Consider the following 16663-nt stretch of genomic DNA (forward strand, 5'->3'; position numbering starts at 1 on the left):
ATTTCAATTTTAAAATTTGAGTTAAAAAGAAAGAGAGATGGGAAAGCAGGAGAGAGAGAAAGAAAGAGAGAAAGAGAAAGAGAAAGAGAAAGAGAGAGAGAGAGAGAGAGAGGGGAGAAAGGGGGTAGATGGACAGAGAGGGAAAACAATTATGTACATGTTGATAAAATACAAAGATACATTGCAAGACAAATATGAATATTATAAGGTGAACATTAGAGATATTAAGATATAAATATAGATATGCATCGCATTCTTCATGTCATAAAAATTACATTGACTAACTTGACTAAAAAAATCAGACCTCAAATTTATGAATTAATTATATACTAAGGAATATGAAATTGTAATTTGTTTCAGAGTATATTAAATACAATCATAAAAAACTTTTGTTATACAAACGGATCAAATCTGGGATTGGGCTATTCTGCATACGTTTAGTTTTGCACCTGGGTTCAGGGATCTTGTTAGTTCTTCGCAAAGTTCTATTGTGTGCTCTTTGGGGTATAAATTGTTTGAACTGGTCTGTGCATGAAAGAGTTTTTTTAAAGAAGGTAACACATAAGTCATTTCGACGACTTTCCAATGTTTGTAATTTCGATTTAGTAAGAGCGTTTGCATAACTATGATAATCCTTTCCAAAGATAATCCTCAATGCACGTTTTTGTAATCTTTCTATGCGTTGTTTTTGTGCACTAGTGAGACCTCCGCTCCAAACTTGAGTAGCATATTCAAGGATTGGGCGAATATAGCCAATAAAAATAGTAATCAGATCTTCATGTGAAAGACCGAACTTCCCCAAAGAACGGAGCATATATAGTTTCGCATTCGCTCTTTTTTCAATATCTCTGACATGGGCTTCCCACGTCAGAGACTTGTACTATATCTGCTTCATCATGTAGAAACAAGAGGGTTTTTTTCTTCAGTAAAAACAAGAAAAGAATGTTATGTTCCCCAAAAGAAAAAGGTTTCCTCAATAAACATGCATGTGTATCCAAAGATAGAGGAGATTTAAGATGAATGTGGAAGTGACTTTTGAACACATTTCTCTTCATGGTTGTCATGATATGTTTTTCCTTGAGGACATTCTTAAGCATGTTAATTCTTAGTATTTCTTTTGAATGTGTGTACTACTGTCCATGCATATTAAATCATTTCCATGACTGTGTACTGATACAGCACCAGGAATGCAAGGTAAGTGATGCAGTCAAGAGGAAGCTGGATGAGAACAGAACTGAATACAAGCAGCTATCAATAGAAACAGAATCACCGCCCCCTCCTGTCATCTGCTCTGCTGCTGTCCATATAGAGAATGCCATCACGTGAGTCTCTCATGCTAGAATTGACATGATCAAGGGTTACAGTCTATCAAAAAGGTTTTCTCTGTGTGATAAGGTCTATAATCATGTTTGATTTGTAGAATTAAAAAAAAGTGTTTTGAAATAATTTTGGGGAATACCGGTATGTAAATACTATGAGGCAGAATGTTGATTAATGACAATTATTATGAATCTGCTGACCAGGATGGCATTATTTCCACTAAAAAAGGAGATGACTTGAGGGCCCTCTACTTCTCAGAAGACAATATCACACATATTCTGTATGTCAGAGCTTCATAAATATTGTGTAAAAGGATTTGGGAACTTAATGTAGTTTTGATGTTTAAGTCGTAATTTGCATGAGTAACATTGTCATAAACTGTCAACACACTCAACTCTTGTTTTTGTCCTTATTATCCAGTGACTTGATCAACGTGAGTCGTGAATCAATGGGGGAAGAGAGGGTGGCCATCAACCAGGTGGGTGTGGCTCTTCTATATCACCTTGCCAACAAGATGAATGATGACTGCAGGCATTACCCTCCTACCAGGCAGTTCTTCACATCATGTATTGAGATCTTAGGACAGGTAACATTGAGCAGTCATGCCAATCATTGGTGAAGATATGGATTCATGTTTGGAAGAAGTTTATGTTGATGATGACAGTTATGACATTGAGGCGTGTTTGATGATGATGATGATGATATTGATAATCATAAGCATAATCATAACAAAAACAATAACAATACTGATGATGATCGTGATATAATTAAGATAATATGATGATAATGAATGTTTATAATGAGAATGATTTTTGTGATGCTGATAGTAGGAGTGATGGTGATGATTGCATCTTTTATGATTATGCTGATAGTAATAAAGATGAGGAAGGTGATGATGATGATAATGATGATGATGATGATAATAACCATGACCATGATGATATTAAAATTTTAATTAACAAATAGAATATAAAATATTTTTGCTCTTTCTCGTACTTATCAGGAATTTGTGAGACCGTATCCTGAAGAAGCGCAAACACTCCTTCATGAGATTCTGACCAATCACAAACTTGCCGGTGTGTTGGCACCAAACTTTGTACCTTGCAACTGTCCTTCAACCTTTGTTCATATGTACACAGAGGTAGTAAGGGCTACTGCTAACGACATGCAGGACCTGGCTTTCATGTTGCTCACTAAGGTACATTGATAAACTTGTTCATTCCCTTTACCAAAATACATTTCACATATATTATTTGCAATCAAATCGAATCAAATGATATACATGATTATAGGATTTTCTACTAGTGTGCTACTAAAATTTAATTTTAAACTTTCAAGAATGAAACTTTAACATTTTCTAAATGCAATTTCACTTTCCTCAAAATACAATTAAAGAAAACGGAGTAGGATCATTGTGGTGTGCTTGTCCAACTGAAAAATATAATTTCATGGTTAGCCACTTATCTATTTCTAACAGCAATACATTTACAGTTATGATTTTCACATCATCATGAATATGCTGTCTTCTCTCAATGTTAATATATTCTTGTAATCTTTCCTCTCTCTCTGTCTGTATCAAATATTACAATGTCTGTTTGACTAGTATTATTGGGAACGAAGAAGTACATATGAATAAAGATGATCTGAGAAAGGCAAGGTGGATGAACTGGGCTTATTTCTGTATGTATATGATTGCACATGCAAGCTAACAAGTATTCACAATACTGTCTAACAAAGTAAAACCTTGATTATTCCATCCATATACCTGGTAATTTTATATTCTAATGAATTTTCTTGTATCCTATGGTATTCAGTTTGACATTGGTCATTGGTTAAAGCAGCACCACCCGACTCACTCTACCTGCTCTCATCTGATCACCACCATTGGTGAGGCCTTGACTGCCTGTGGGTTAGGGGAGGAGACAGACTCTAGACCCCTCCCTCACTATGAGGTCTACCGCTCACATCTACAGACCGTCTTCCTCTATAACTTCCCTCAGCATTATGCAGATGTCATGCACATAGTCATCAAAGGTATGTACACTCTGACATATACATGTCCATTTTGTTTCAGTTTTGTTTGTGAGAGGTGATATCTTGATTCCAAACCAATGTCATGTATTACACTCAGTATTCACATAAGTTACAGATATGGCATTGTTTAAACTGAGATCTTTCTTATGTAAAATAAATTCATTTCAATCTTAAGCTTTTTTGCTCCTTGCACAAACACATTCGGTACTTGAAATGCAATCTACAGTAAAGTTATTTGATATTTTACAGTAAATGCTAAACCTTCTCATGATGTTTCAGAGTTTCAGAGTTCTTTGATACTGAAGCATAAAGCACTCTAACAAAGTGAGGAATCATTTACTTTTCTGACATTCAAATTTTTTGCGAACAACCTGTAATTTGTGTATCACAACATGTATTTCACAACATGTATCTTAAAGCATTAGCAACTGCTATGGAAATGACAGAAATTATAATTGTATATCATGCAAAAGGTTTCACAGGCTGTCGATATAATAATAATAATAATAATATTTAATTTTTATATCCTTTCTTACCCTCTTCACAGGTATGGAAGAGAAGAGTCTGAAGCTGAAAGTGCTTGAGGATGTGTTGAAGACACTAGACTGTCCTGTACTACCAGACTTTGGGGATATAGGACAGAAGCAGGTGGAGAAGCTTGTACAAGAGGAAACACTCATCTCACTCAATGAAGTAAGCCATGCCGGTCTACATGACTAAAATGGAACAAGCTTTTTGTGTGTGGATGATAGATTTGAGCTAAGATTAAGGTTTACACAATTATAATTGTTTTTAAATATTATGTCAAAGAAATATTTGTATAATTCTATCCTTAGACACATTTGTAATTATATTGTTCTGCCTTTTATACAGACATGCTTCAGTTGATTGTGATTATTCATGTCTGTAACAATCCTTTTATATATTCATGCAACATATAACTCAACTAGTTTCAAACCAGGGACCCTGGGTATAGGAACATGCTTCACATACAAACCTGTAATCCATTAGCTCTGGGAACCGGGTGGTCCCTGTATTGCACCTATAGAATTCAGTAGTCAACAATTTAATTTGTTTTCTTATTTTTAGTAGCAAAGGGCAACCTTTATTACAAATATCTGTTTTTGTTCTTCCTACTTGAGTATAAATCTTTTTTTCCCCAATGTAGTAATTGTATGTCAATTTTGTTGTTGTTTTTTTTTAAATCAGGTCTGATCACTTAAAGGGGAATGAACTTAAAACATCACCATTCAAAATTAATGCTACTGTCAGGATTGAACTCTTGTCATTATATGTGCAGTTTAAATAGTCAACCACTAGCTCATTTCATATTGTCCTACGTTGATAATGCTTTTCATTTCATTTCTTGATATAGCTTGTACAAAGCCTGGAATGGATGGGTAATTACTTCTCCCGTCAGAGACATAGCAAGCAGGAGCTGCTTCAGTTTGGCTTGTACAGTCATTGGAAAGATTTCATGCCAGCACTCTCTAGTTTCCTGGGATATCTTGCTCTCAACTGTGTCCTGAAGGAAGCAAAGAGGCTGCAGGAGACTAATAGGAATATAGAAATAGGTATTGATCATCTCACCCTACTTTTTGTAATGAAATCAATCGTGGTACAGGGAATACTGCATTGTGTCTGTAGTTGCAACTTTTATTATTTCTTTTAGGCGGCCTCACAAACCAGTTTAACAGTGTTTTATTTTCATTACTCTTATATATATTCCCAATATCTTCTCTTGTACCAAGTCTCATTGTATGCATTGCCATGTATTTCTTAGCAGCTGCTGCTTTCCAGTCTCTGTCTATATTTCTCTTTTTATTAAACTATGTTGTGTATTACATGTATTATACAATTTATGATTGTGTAAAGTAATGAAAGTTAACCCATTACCAATATACATTAGCAAACCAATCATCCCAAAATCACTACCAGACTCAAATCAATCTACTCTCTTAAGTCACAAATTAAGATTCACAACAGCATTCTGTACATTTTTAGGCAAATTATATTCAAATGAAATACATCATAACCCAATAGCAAATAGGATTTAAAAGTAAAGCTGAATACAAATGAAAAGAGAACCAATGAAAGGTAAGAAGTGGATATGCCTGATGCATCGGATGATTATGACCCCATGAACAATGAATAGGAAGAGAACAAAGGAACATACCAGGTGAGATGGAAGACTTTAGTATGCAGTGAGGAGATGAATGGAAGAAGGAATTGGGTTGAGTCATTCATTGTAAATGAATATGTAAGTGAATAAGCATATGATATGAGAGGAATATGTATCTTGGGAGAAGAAACCAAAGACACAATTTTTAATTGCAAAAAATTCAAATATACAAGGAGTCCAATATTAACTCTTACAATTATTAGAAGTTTTTTTCACTTTTGTAATAATCTCTCTTCAGTGTTATTTTCGGTCATCATTTAAGAAACAGCACTTTAGTAAAGGTACAATGTTCTATCTACATGTATTCTGATTGGTTCCCCTAAACATTGTTGTTGATGTACAGGTATTAAGAAGCTTTGGGATCTAGTTCTTTCTTTCTTTGCTCCGTGGGTTGGACCAGCAGAGGCTGCTTTACCAGCCAAGTAAGTGAAACACGTATGGACAGGTCAGGGAGCATGATACAAAATAGCTACATATTTTATTCATTAATATAACATGTGGATGGATAGAACAGGCCTTAAATTTCGTCATTTTTAGGGCAAGGCCAGTTTGGCCTTGAGTACCTCATATTTTTAAGGGCACCAAGGCCAAAATATTTTTACAAAAAGGGCATCGAGGCCAAAATATTTTACAAAAAGGGCATCGAGTATGAGGCCAAAAAAATTGATTCTATTTTTGTTAGATGTCATGTGTATTTTATGAAACTTGTGCGGGATCAATTTCCCATGACTTTAGCACCAGCTTCTTCACAGAATGTATAGAGGTCTACGGTACATACAAACAAGGCGGCGGCCCGCAAGCCTTAGATTTAGCAGCCAGGAGCAAGGGGCATTTTTTTTTTAAGTTGCCCTTTGCCACGGGAATTTACCAGAGCAAGGGGCAATTTTCCAAAAACAGATAGGCCCCTTATCTAATCATAAGTTCAAAGAGAGTCTACAAATGTTAATTTCATAATGTGAATAGATCGAACGATCAATTTAATAACTTTTTAATCTTAACAATATGAACAGGAAAAATTGATTAAGGAAATCAAACTTGCACATTAAACAGTATTTTAAAGTAACTAAAAATATTGATGAGCAAATGAATAAATAAATTGTCAATTTCACAAACATCGAAAGTCAGAAGGACTTGGCAAGTTTACCGGGCCGGGTATCCCAAATCAAAATCGCACCTCACACACAAACCTTCCGCCACTCTCTCGGTAGTAGGAGCAAATTTGAAGAAATTATCTTTTTAACTGTTGTATAGAAAGGTCTAGATAGGCCTAACTAATGAAATAAGATGTAAAAATGTCCTTATAGACATTCGACAGCTGAAAGTGACACGCTCAGCTCAGTTGCGTAACGTGCATTCACGAAACCAAAATCGTTCCTCGCACACACACTCTCGCCACTTTTGGTGGGAAGCTGTCGGGCTGGAAGTTTGCCAGCGAAACCGATGCACCCTCGGAATTTTACCGGGACTCGAAACGTTCGTCTTGGGAAGCTGGCGGGGTAGCTTTTTGAAGCGAGGTCGGCTGGTGGCAAAATGAGAGTAACTACGATCGAGAACATCGTAGGTGTTCTTAACTTATTAATAAGATAATTCTAAATTCTATTTGAGATAAAATAATAAACTAGACCTACAAACAAACCTCGACAGATCTCTAATGACTATTTGAATGCTTGTTTATTTCTCCATTTGACGATTTGTTTTCTTGATCCTGGCCGGCCTGGCCTTCGATTTGTACGTACGCACGTGCGTGCGTCAACAGCATGCACCATATGCATATCATGCGATCGCATGAACGTACGTGCGCTAGCGCATTGCCTATATAATAACAAAGGGCGCATTTTCACGGCACTTACGCCTTATTAAAGCACTAAATACGAAGCTAGAAGAGAGCTCGTGGGCGGCAAACTGTTCGTGATTCGTGTATTTTTACTGTTCTAATAATTTATGGGCGCATTTTCACGGAAAACACTTGCGCCTTGCCGTCTAGTTTTAGATGATTATGGGCGCAATTGGTGGTTTTATGTGCGCAAATTTTTAAAAAAAAGGGCACGTCGAGTTGGAAAAAAAGGCACGTCGGCCAGTTTGAAAAAAAGGGCACGGCCTTTTTGGCCGTGAATTTATCTTTTTTTGGGAGGGCACCGCGGCCAGTCATAGGGGCATCGACGGCCTGGCCGTCGATGGCCGTCGATTAATTTAAGGCCTGATAGAAGTATAAGCTCTCAGTAGCTATCAAAGGGACTCAAAGTCTCCATCTAGTCATATTTGTTTTAAAAAACACCAAGAAAGGGCAGATTCCAACAATAAAATGGAAAGAAAAGAAAATTTACCAAAATTTTGTTAATCCAAGTCGGTATTCTTCATTGTCAAAGTTTGGTTGTTTTAATGACAATGATCAAATGCAATGATTAAAACTTTTCTTCCCGTCATCTTTATTTCTAGCACCAGTTCCTGATATATTATCCCTACAACAATAAATAAAATTCCTAAGTACTGGTACAAGTTTTTAGATGCCTGCATTGTGTCCACTGTGACAATGTTTAATGTAACATATATTAATGTAAGATATTTGGATATATTTTGAAGGCCTGGACAGTTTGAAGTTCTACCAGCCTGGTCAGAGGGAGACGTGGAAAGTGCCTTGGTCATGGTTACACTCTTTGCTGAGACAACCAGTTTCATGCAAGCTCTCTTCCATAGTAAGTCAAAAATAGTTTGTTGTTTAAACTTAATACCATTTATATACCTCACTTAAGTAATCCAGCAATCTGATTGGTCGAAATTGCATTCATAAACTTTAACTGTTCCCGAAAATTCCCGGTAACCATGGTTAAAAAACAGTTCAAAATCCCAATAACCATGGTTATTGGGAAAATAGGTCAGTCTCCATGGTTACCCCATAGGTTTACATGTTAAAAAATGGTCTGAGCGATTGAGGATACCGTACGTGTGCGAAGAATTGGTCGGTAATTTCAATACAATTGAATCTCGATCGATCTTACCGACAATTTTATCTTGCATTGTTGACATGAAGACGAAAATAAACTTCCAAAAACAAAAAAACAACATCTGCCGATAGATCTTGATCTAAGTTCGTGCCAATATGCATTGCAAAAGTAAAAGAAGGGCCCGTTTAATGGAGCAGCAGCGAAGCATCGACCACGCGAAGCCGTTTTCAATTCATTTTAATGTATATATTAAAGAAAACTACTGTACATGGTGACATAGCGCGCTGGCCGAGCGGTTTGAGGCGCTGACTTTAGTAACATCACCTTTGGTACGCAAGAGTTCGAATCCCATCTTCGACAAAGGTTTTTTTTTTTTTTTTTCTTTTTTTTTTGGCATATAAAAGTATTAATGACTGCTTTAATATTCGAGAAATAGTTGTTTTTATACGCTCTCGGGAAGGTTACAATTGGGCTATTCCCCTCGGCACGCCTCGGGTAATAGCACAATTCTAACCTTCCCTTGAGCGTATAAAAACAACTATTTCTCTCAAAGCAGTCATTAATACTATAATATAATGAGATTGGTGGACTATTTATGTGTGTTTTGTTGGGAGTTAGACGCAGGTGTATTTAATGATTAACCACCAACTGGAAAAGAATATATTGGGGGAAATAAGCAATGTAAAAAGAGTGTGTTTATTCAAACTCTTGTTGAATCAAACCATTTATCTAAATATTAAAGATACTTTCAGTATCAGTATCTTCCATTGTCTTTAACTTTTGTGTGACTGTGTTTGACATGTACCTCTGAAAGAGATACAAAAGATTCAGAAAGTCAGCAGATCTATTTGCTTACCATCAGAAACTTATAGAAGTAAAACAAAATATTTTGTGTTTAGAATGTTATCACAGAGCAATCATGAAACCTCACAAGCTACTATTGTTTGATGTAGGTATCTCTAACTAAAACACTTGACAATTCCAATGAAAACTATTAGAGGATAACGTTTGATTTGTCTGTTTTGACTGCAGATGCCCAGCAGCCAGCGACTACCAATATCTTATCAATGTTCTGGTCCTACTATGTGCGCTCTTTGGCCAAGAAGGGAGTGAGAGAGGACATCCTGTATGCCTATCACCGGGCCATGGCTGGCCTCCCCTGGGCTGAGTTCTATCCTGATGTCTACTGTATGGAATCCATGATCAAGGTTGGTTTGACATCCTCTCAAATGTGATACAATAGAACAATGTATGATGGATGCTACAGAAAGTGTGTGTGTGTGTGTATGTTGTTACATGTGTTTTGGTTTTCTATGGAGGGTTTTTGATGGAGGGTTTTTGATGATTTTAGGACTAAGAAAAAAGATCATAATGTGGCAAAACAAAGATGTTTCTGTGGCAAATGGAGAGAAACTAAGCATCCCTACATTAGAGATGTTCTTATGATAGCATTACGTGCAATATGCCCGTACTTTAGCTGCACATTCATGTACACATTATACAACCTACATGTACATGTTTAATCATATGATAGATTAGTTGTACTGTAGCTACTATTATCTAATTTCAATTATTCTTACTAGATGTATGAGGCTGGTCTGGAAAGCTGTCTTCTCTTCTTAGCATCCATCTTCCATCGCATCCAATGGACCGGTATCTTGGAGTGCATCATCGCTAGGGGTGACCTGCAGACAGCTAATCAGTTCCTCTCAGCATTGCTCAGTATGCTCATCATCTTCGGCAACTCTGTTCCCATCATGCATTCACAGGTTAGTAAATGAGGGAATAAATATTCATGTTTGAGTGAAGTGTACAAAATGTTCATGGTTGAATCGCATCCTTAAAGTTTCTCCTCATGATTTCAGGTGTAAAATTGTTGTGGCTTGTTGTAAAATTATTATGAGCAGTGGTGATGGAACATTTTCCTAGGGGAGGGGGGAGGAGGTAGGGGTGAGCAAAGAAGGGCACTTTTCTTTTATAGACAGGTGCACTTCTGAATGTTTCATGTGAGACACATAAATGTATAGGCTCACTTCCATAGCCCCACACCTACCTATCTTTGTTTGTAATATTCCCAGGGAAGCAGTATCAAAGTGCTTGTTGCAGAAGCACATCAGTTTCCATGGTACCTGCTAGACGAGAGCTGCTATCATAGCGCTACCATGTGGCAGCTAAAGAAGAGTAATTCACGCTCTGTGTTGGAGGAGCTTTCTGCTGGTTCAATTCTTAGGTAAGTTGCAATGTCAATGGACATATTATAAAGACTAAATCATATGTCATTGGGTCCATTCTGTAGCATAATTGTGTAGATTTGAGGGAAAAGTTGTAACCATTTTTATGTAGTAATAATGCCCACAGCAAATCATTTTTAAAACAAAATTTCAGAGTCAAGAGTAAAAAAAAACGACATGAAATGAATGCAATATATATACATCGTACATCTCTATGTATGTACATGTATGTGTGTTTTAAAAGTTGAGTTTAAAATTTAAAAAAAACAAAAAGATAGATGGTTGTAAATATGCAAGCATTTTTCACTCTACTTATTTGATATGAGGCGAGCCATTAATTATTCTTTTGAAAAAGAAAAAAAAATCTCTTTCAAGATACCTTTGCAAGTAACTTATCCAGATTTTCAAAATGCGAGAAAATGATTATTAAAGTGTCATGGCTCTTTGTTTGTAAAATCCGATTGCAAAACTTTCAGTTCAGGAAAAATGGCTGGTTTTACAGTTTTCATTCAAATATTAAATGGTTACTCAAACAAGTAGCAGGAGTTCGGTATATATTGATAGGTTTGTATCTGTTTTTCATCTATTTGTTATTCCTTGTAGCTTGATGCGAGCAGTAGCTGGAGTCGGTAGCACAGAGGCATCAAACCCTCGCCTTGCATCCAAACAAGCTGCTTACATAGGATTAGTGGTTGGTCTCATGTGTCAATGCTCACAGAACAGAGAGGTCAGAGCTGAACAGTTCACTACCCCACTACATGGTCTACTCTATGATATCACTCTCATATCATCATCAGGTATGTTAGATTTGGAGAGAATGAGGGAGAGTGAGAGGGTAAGAGTTGAGGGTAGTTTGCAGACACAAACCCTGGTCAGTCCTAAAAGAGAGTCTGCACTGTAAGGCTATCATAGGCCATGTACTATAGCTGCTCCTGACACAACCAGTAGGTAGCTGGACTAGGCTTCTCTCAAGGCACAATGATTTTTTTTTGATAAAGTGTCAAATTAGGGTCTGTGCTTGCAGACTAGTTTGAGGGTGGGGTGGTCTAGGGTTGGGATGGGGTGAAGAGAACAGTAAGGTCAGAGCAGAACAGTTTTCTACCCCACTACATGGTCTACTCTATGAGGTCACCATCATATCATCATCAGGTACAATGTGTAAGAGAGGGTGAGGGAGTCTTGTGATAGAGAGGTTGAAACAGAACAATCCATGAGTTGACTTCACAGTCTGCATTTGATGGCACTTTTCTATCTTCTGCAGAAGAGGGCTGGTTAAGTGGTTCTGGCATTTGAGATGGTCTTGTTTTTTCAATTCTCTAAGAATAAAGAATAAAGATTGTAATCTTTCTAATGAATTAACTGTTCTTGATTGCTCTTCAGCTGGTCCTAGTGTTGAATCCTCGACCCACCTATCATCTCTCCTCACCACCGTGCTATCTCTCCTCAACGGCTGCTCGCCCATCACTGGTGCTCCGGATTCCATTGTGAGAGGTCTTACAGCATGGCTAGCTACCTGTGCTAATAGTAACCTAGTACTGCAAATCATCTCAGTAGCATGTAACACACTAGCGTCTACCAAGCACATGGCCGTTATCATTGAGGCTTGCATCGATTCCTACTTTGCAACTGGTATGCCTATTTCAAATTCATCTTTGCTTGAGATTGTTTCAAGTTTCTTTAAGTATTAGACATACCGGTAATGATTTTATCAAAATAAATGTATAGTACATATTTATATATACATTATTCAGTTTGTTCAATTTATTCCATTAGTAATGGATTAATATATACTTGAACAAGAAGGCTAGATCCATTTCTACCATCTTGTTTCTCCTATCCAGTCAAACCCCCACCCAACGATACCACTCATGGTTGGGCCGGTGTAGTATCAGTTCTTCAGATACCTCAGCTGTCTCATGATGAGTTCCTTGGTCAATGCTTAGAGGGCGGTGCATACCTAACTCTGTTTGCATACCTAGCACAGAAGCTACCTCAGTGCAGGAGTCTAGAGGAAGAGACAGCCATCCATACCAAGCTCATAGACTGGTGTATCAACTGCACACCAAGGTGAAGAGATTACTCTTAATTAGGAATAATTTACTGAATTAGATCAGGACAAGCTGCACTGCCCATTGATGCATTTTTGGATCATTATCATGAACAAATATTTTCACAATGTACATATTTACAAAATCTATGGCTAATGCGAGAATATGTGTTCAGGCTCAGTCTTTAAGTATGGACCCCCAAAATAATGCATATGAACCGAATTAAATAGAGCACATATTATACATGCTGCTGTCTACCAGAGAATTTAATGCGATTCAATTTTGTTAGTAGTAACCTGTAGGAGAAAATGTAATTTCTGTGTAGCATGAATTTTTAGTGATTATCTTTCTGAGTTACAGTGTATTTGGGGCTTGAGTTTTGAGTGATTACACTTATCCAGTCATTAGAGACTGTAACCTGATAAACTCTCTCCATCTTTTCTGTTAGTCGTGAGAATGAGTACAAAGTGCTGCTGTGGTGGTACAAGGCTATGGAGCTGACAGTGCGGATGATCAACTTTGGAGCCCCTGAGAGTAACCTGTCTCGCTCTCTCAATAACCTAGCTCCTGCCATCATGGCCCTCGGAGAAGATAGGAGGTCAGCAGGTATCCTGGGAGCATTGGGCTTCGGTAAACATTCACAACTCTCATTCAGGTAAAAAGACAATCAGGATAAGAGTATAATACTTTCTTAAGTGGCAGCCACCAAAACACTGAAATATATTACGTTATGTATGTGTGGGCTAGGAGTAGCTTATATTCCTTCTGAAACGGAAATAGTTATATGCATTATGAATATCTGTTACCAGTGAAATTTTTCCAAATTAAATTTAAATCAAAATTTAAATGAGTGATTAATGCTCATTATTAATACATTGTGGCTTATATTTAGAATTTTACATGAACTAAAAACAATTTCTTTGGTATTGTCAAGAATAAGAACTGCATCAATGTTATCCATGCTCATGACAGATCAAAGGCTGTAGAAAATTCAGATAATTGAGAATTATGAAAGCATTGAAGTTTATAACGAGTGTTCTAAAAATGTATGAATGCAGTAGAACTGAGTAGAGTGAGATTGTTTTTATCCTATATACTTGTTGCTTTACAGGTTTCGCCTAGCAGCAAGAAGTCTTGCAGTCTTCATCATGGCTCAGCTGCCAAAGGAAGGTATCCGCATGGTAGCCAACGCACCTGGAGCCCTGGTCTACCCCAGCACAACGCGCTCTACACGAGGCTCCAGCGGGAGCATCCAGCAAGGTATGAAGCTCCTGGACAGTGCCCTGGAGAACAGGAGCTACATGGATCTGAAGGCAATCACAGAGTATGTAAGGAGGTTCATTCTAGATGACCATCATTGTTTGCCCGATGGTGCATCCTTTACATCGTATCTAGCCTCAAACCTGTTCCCTGAGAGAGCTTGTCTGAATGTTGTTTGTCAAAGGAACGCCAATGTTACATCCTAATAGGTTATCTTCAGTCAAACCTGTCTATAAAGGCCATCCAAGGGAAACAGATAAGAGAAAGTAGCTGCTGTGGACAGGTGCTCTTTGTAGACAGGTTCTACAGCACACACCCTAAAGGGAGAGAGTGTAGGTGGCCACTTTAGACTAATGGCATTTCTCAAGAGGTGGCAACTAAGACAAGTTTAACGGTATGTAGAGGATTTAAGAAGGTTTAATCATGATGCAGTTAATTCTTCTCCGTGTGCATGTCAATTTAACTCTCATATCTCATATAGCTTTGGATTGAAAAGACTTAGCCAAAGATAAAAAAAAAACTACTGTATGACCAAAGTTTCATCCCTTCAATCACGACATGACTGTCTCACATATCCTTTGAGGTGGCAGAGAGATTCCTTAAACTAGTACTCCCACTTTCAAGTCATTATTTCTAGAGAGAGAGAGAGAGAGAGAGAGAGAGAGAGAGAGAGAGAGAGAGAGAGAGAGAGTATACAGTGCAAGCCCCTTATTAGTATTCTACCCATATACAGAATGTACAATATACTTGTAGATATGAACAGAGTTTTTGATACATTGTCACATCATGTTTTGATTCTTCTTGGGTTTTACTATACAGACAATTCGACTTGTATCATTTAGTTCCCCATTATGATGAGGGTCATAGATTGATGTGGATCTGTCATTCTCCAGCAGTATATTCAAAATGGCATTTAATCATTTAATATAGGTTACTAAAATGACTGGAGAATATTACATACCGGTAACTTGTAGTTTAATGTATACATATACTCTATTGAATACCATGATGTTGCCTATACATTATAGAATGGGTATACATGTATGTATAGACAAAATCAGAGAACTACCCATTTTTTCACAACTCAATATTACACAATCTACATTTAGGGGTAAAAGGAATGGTTTTTCCCTGCAAAATTTAAAATGAGGAGCTTCTGCATATCATGATTCTGCATATTTTTCTAGTACACATGATTATGTCCTGTTTTAAAGTTTTGAAAGCTCCAAGGGTTTATATTTCAACTGTGAAACATGACTAGCTCTCATTTTTAAAAGAATATGCAATAGGTAGAACATGTAGAGGTAGACTATGTATCAAATGCTTTGAACTTTTCCTTGACTCTGAAATATTTGTTCATTCAGGCTTTTTTTTTTTAATTCACGTAAAACTGAAGAACCATCACAATCATTATTATTCAGCATTAGCTAACATTATGTGGGAGCTAATATTTGGCTTATCAGTATGCATCAATGTTTACTCATTCTGCAATTGATGATGTCAAGATACCATTATTGTATAGAAATCATAGATTTTATGATTTCCTGATTGATATTCGTTGATGTAAACATTACTATAATACATGTAGAGAGATAAATCTATACTTTACTGAACAAACAGGTACATGTACATGTATGGTAAAATTACTGAACATTTTTATTTGTGCTGTATATTGAAAGGGTTTTTGTTTACATTAGAATGTATATTTATCATGACAGAACATTTTATATGTATTGATTTGAATTTGAGTATTTTCCTACCTTTTATTTTTGAATAGTTGTATACCTTTCTCGTTGCATTTGATCAAATATTCAAGAGTGTACTTTGGTAATGGACATGTATTATTGTTATAGCCCTTGTATTTTATTTCATTTGGACTTATACACAGTACCATGTTATACATGCTGAGATCAATCATAGCATTTTAGGGATTTTGTATGTTACAAATGTCCACCATTATTTTTGTAACTTCTTTTCTGTTCTTCCAATTTTAGCTTCCATTACCTTAGGTCTACATAGTGTTTGAATCTATCAATTTGTATTACAAATTATTAAAATGCATATGGATATTGTCAGTTATCACAAACATTAAGACCCCGTTCTCACTCACTTTGAAAGTGGTCTTAGTTAGACCGCTCCAGACCGCTCCAGAGGAACGGGTCTTGAGGAACGGTTTGCGAGCGTTCACACTCCGAGCAGTTTTTATGGCTCAAACCGCTCCACGAGTCAAAGTGGTCTTGTTGCTATGGCAGCTCAGGTAGGCGGGTCAATTTTTTCGCGCGCGAAATCCAAACTGTATGTACCGTACTACATGTTTCGCACCGAAGGTCACTAGCTCACTTCCGTTAAAAGTACGCTTTCCGTTCACATTGCACGTTAGAGCGCTCTGGAGCGCTCTTAATAAGACCCGCTCCTCAAGACCACCTCGGAAGGTGGACTTCTGGAGCGGTCCAGAAGTCCGCTTCCTGGACCACTTTGAGCGTTCTCACTCACCTAAGAACCGCTCCTGAGGAGCGGGTCTTAGTTAGAGCGCTCCAGAGCGCTCCAACGAAGTGAGTGAGAACGGGGTCTAAAGCTGTACTCAGCATGCAGAGCTGATTATTATGTCTCCTTGACATACATGAAAACAGTAATTCAATCAGACAG

The 16663-nt window shown here is 37.2% G+C and overlaps 1 protein-coding gene across 2 annotated transcripts in view; it reads left to right on the top strand.

The window, feature by feature from the left end:
* The window catches only part of LOC578412 (ectopic P granules protein 5 homolog), a 41257-nt gene extending 25151 nt beyond the window's left edge, over positions 1-16106 (top strand). Inside the window, exons 30-45 of one of the 2 annotated variants that reach the window (XM_030972632.1) lie at positions 1180-1322; positions 1741-1906; positions 2324-2518; positions 3135-3354; positions 3902-4047; positions 4730-4928; positions 5880-5958; positions 8117-8229; positions 9511-9686; positions 10062-10247; positions 10557-10708; positions 11313-11506; positions 12090-12338; positions 12551-12776; positions 13206-13412; positions 13869-16106. In XM_030972632.1, coding sequence (XP_030828492.1) covers positions 1180-1322; positions 1741-1906; positions 2324-2518; positions 3135-3354; positions 3902-4047; positions 4730-4928; positions 5880-5958; positions 8117-8229; positions 9511-9686; positions 10062-10247; positions 10557-10708; positions 11313-11506; positions 12090-12338; positions 12551-12776; positions 13206-13412; positions 13869-14223 — 3006 coding nt within the window. In that variant the 3' untranslated portion in view covers positions 14224-16106. Of the gene's footprint in view, positions 1-1179; positions 1323-1740; positions 1907-2323; positions 2519-3134; positions 3355-3901; positions 4048-4729; positions 4929-5879; positions 5959-8116; positions 8230-9510; positions 9687-10061; positions 10248-10556; positions 10709-11312; positions 11507-12089; positions 12339-12550; positions 12777-13205; positions 13413-13868 lie in introns of those variants that run through there. The other variant, XM_030972633.1, reaches the window with a different exon arrangement.
* Positions 16107-16663: the final 557 nt, after the last annotated feature.

The sequence above is a fragment of the Strongylocentrotus purpuratus genome, unplaced genomic scaffold (assembly GCF_000002235.5).
Source record: "Strongylocentrotus purpuratus isolate Spur 01 unplaced genomic scaffold, Spur_5.0 spur5_scaffold_6, whole genome shotgun sequence".
In the NCBI taxonomy this organism is placed as follows: domain Eukaryota; kingdom Metazoa; phylum Echinodermata; class Echinoidea; order Camarodonta; family Strongylocentrotidae; genus Strongylocentrotus; species Strongylocentrotus purpuratus.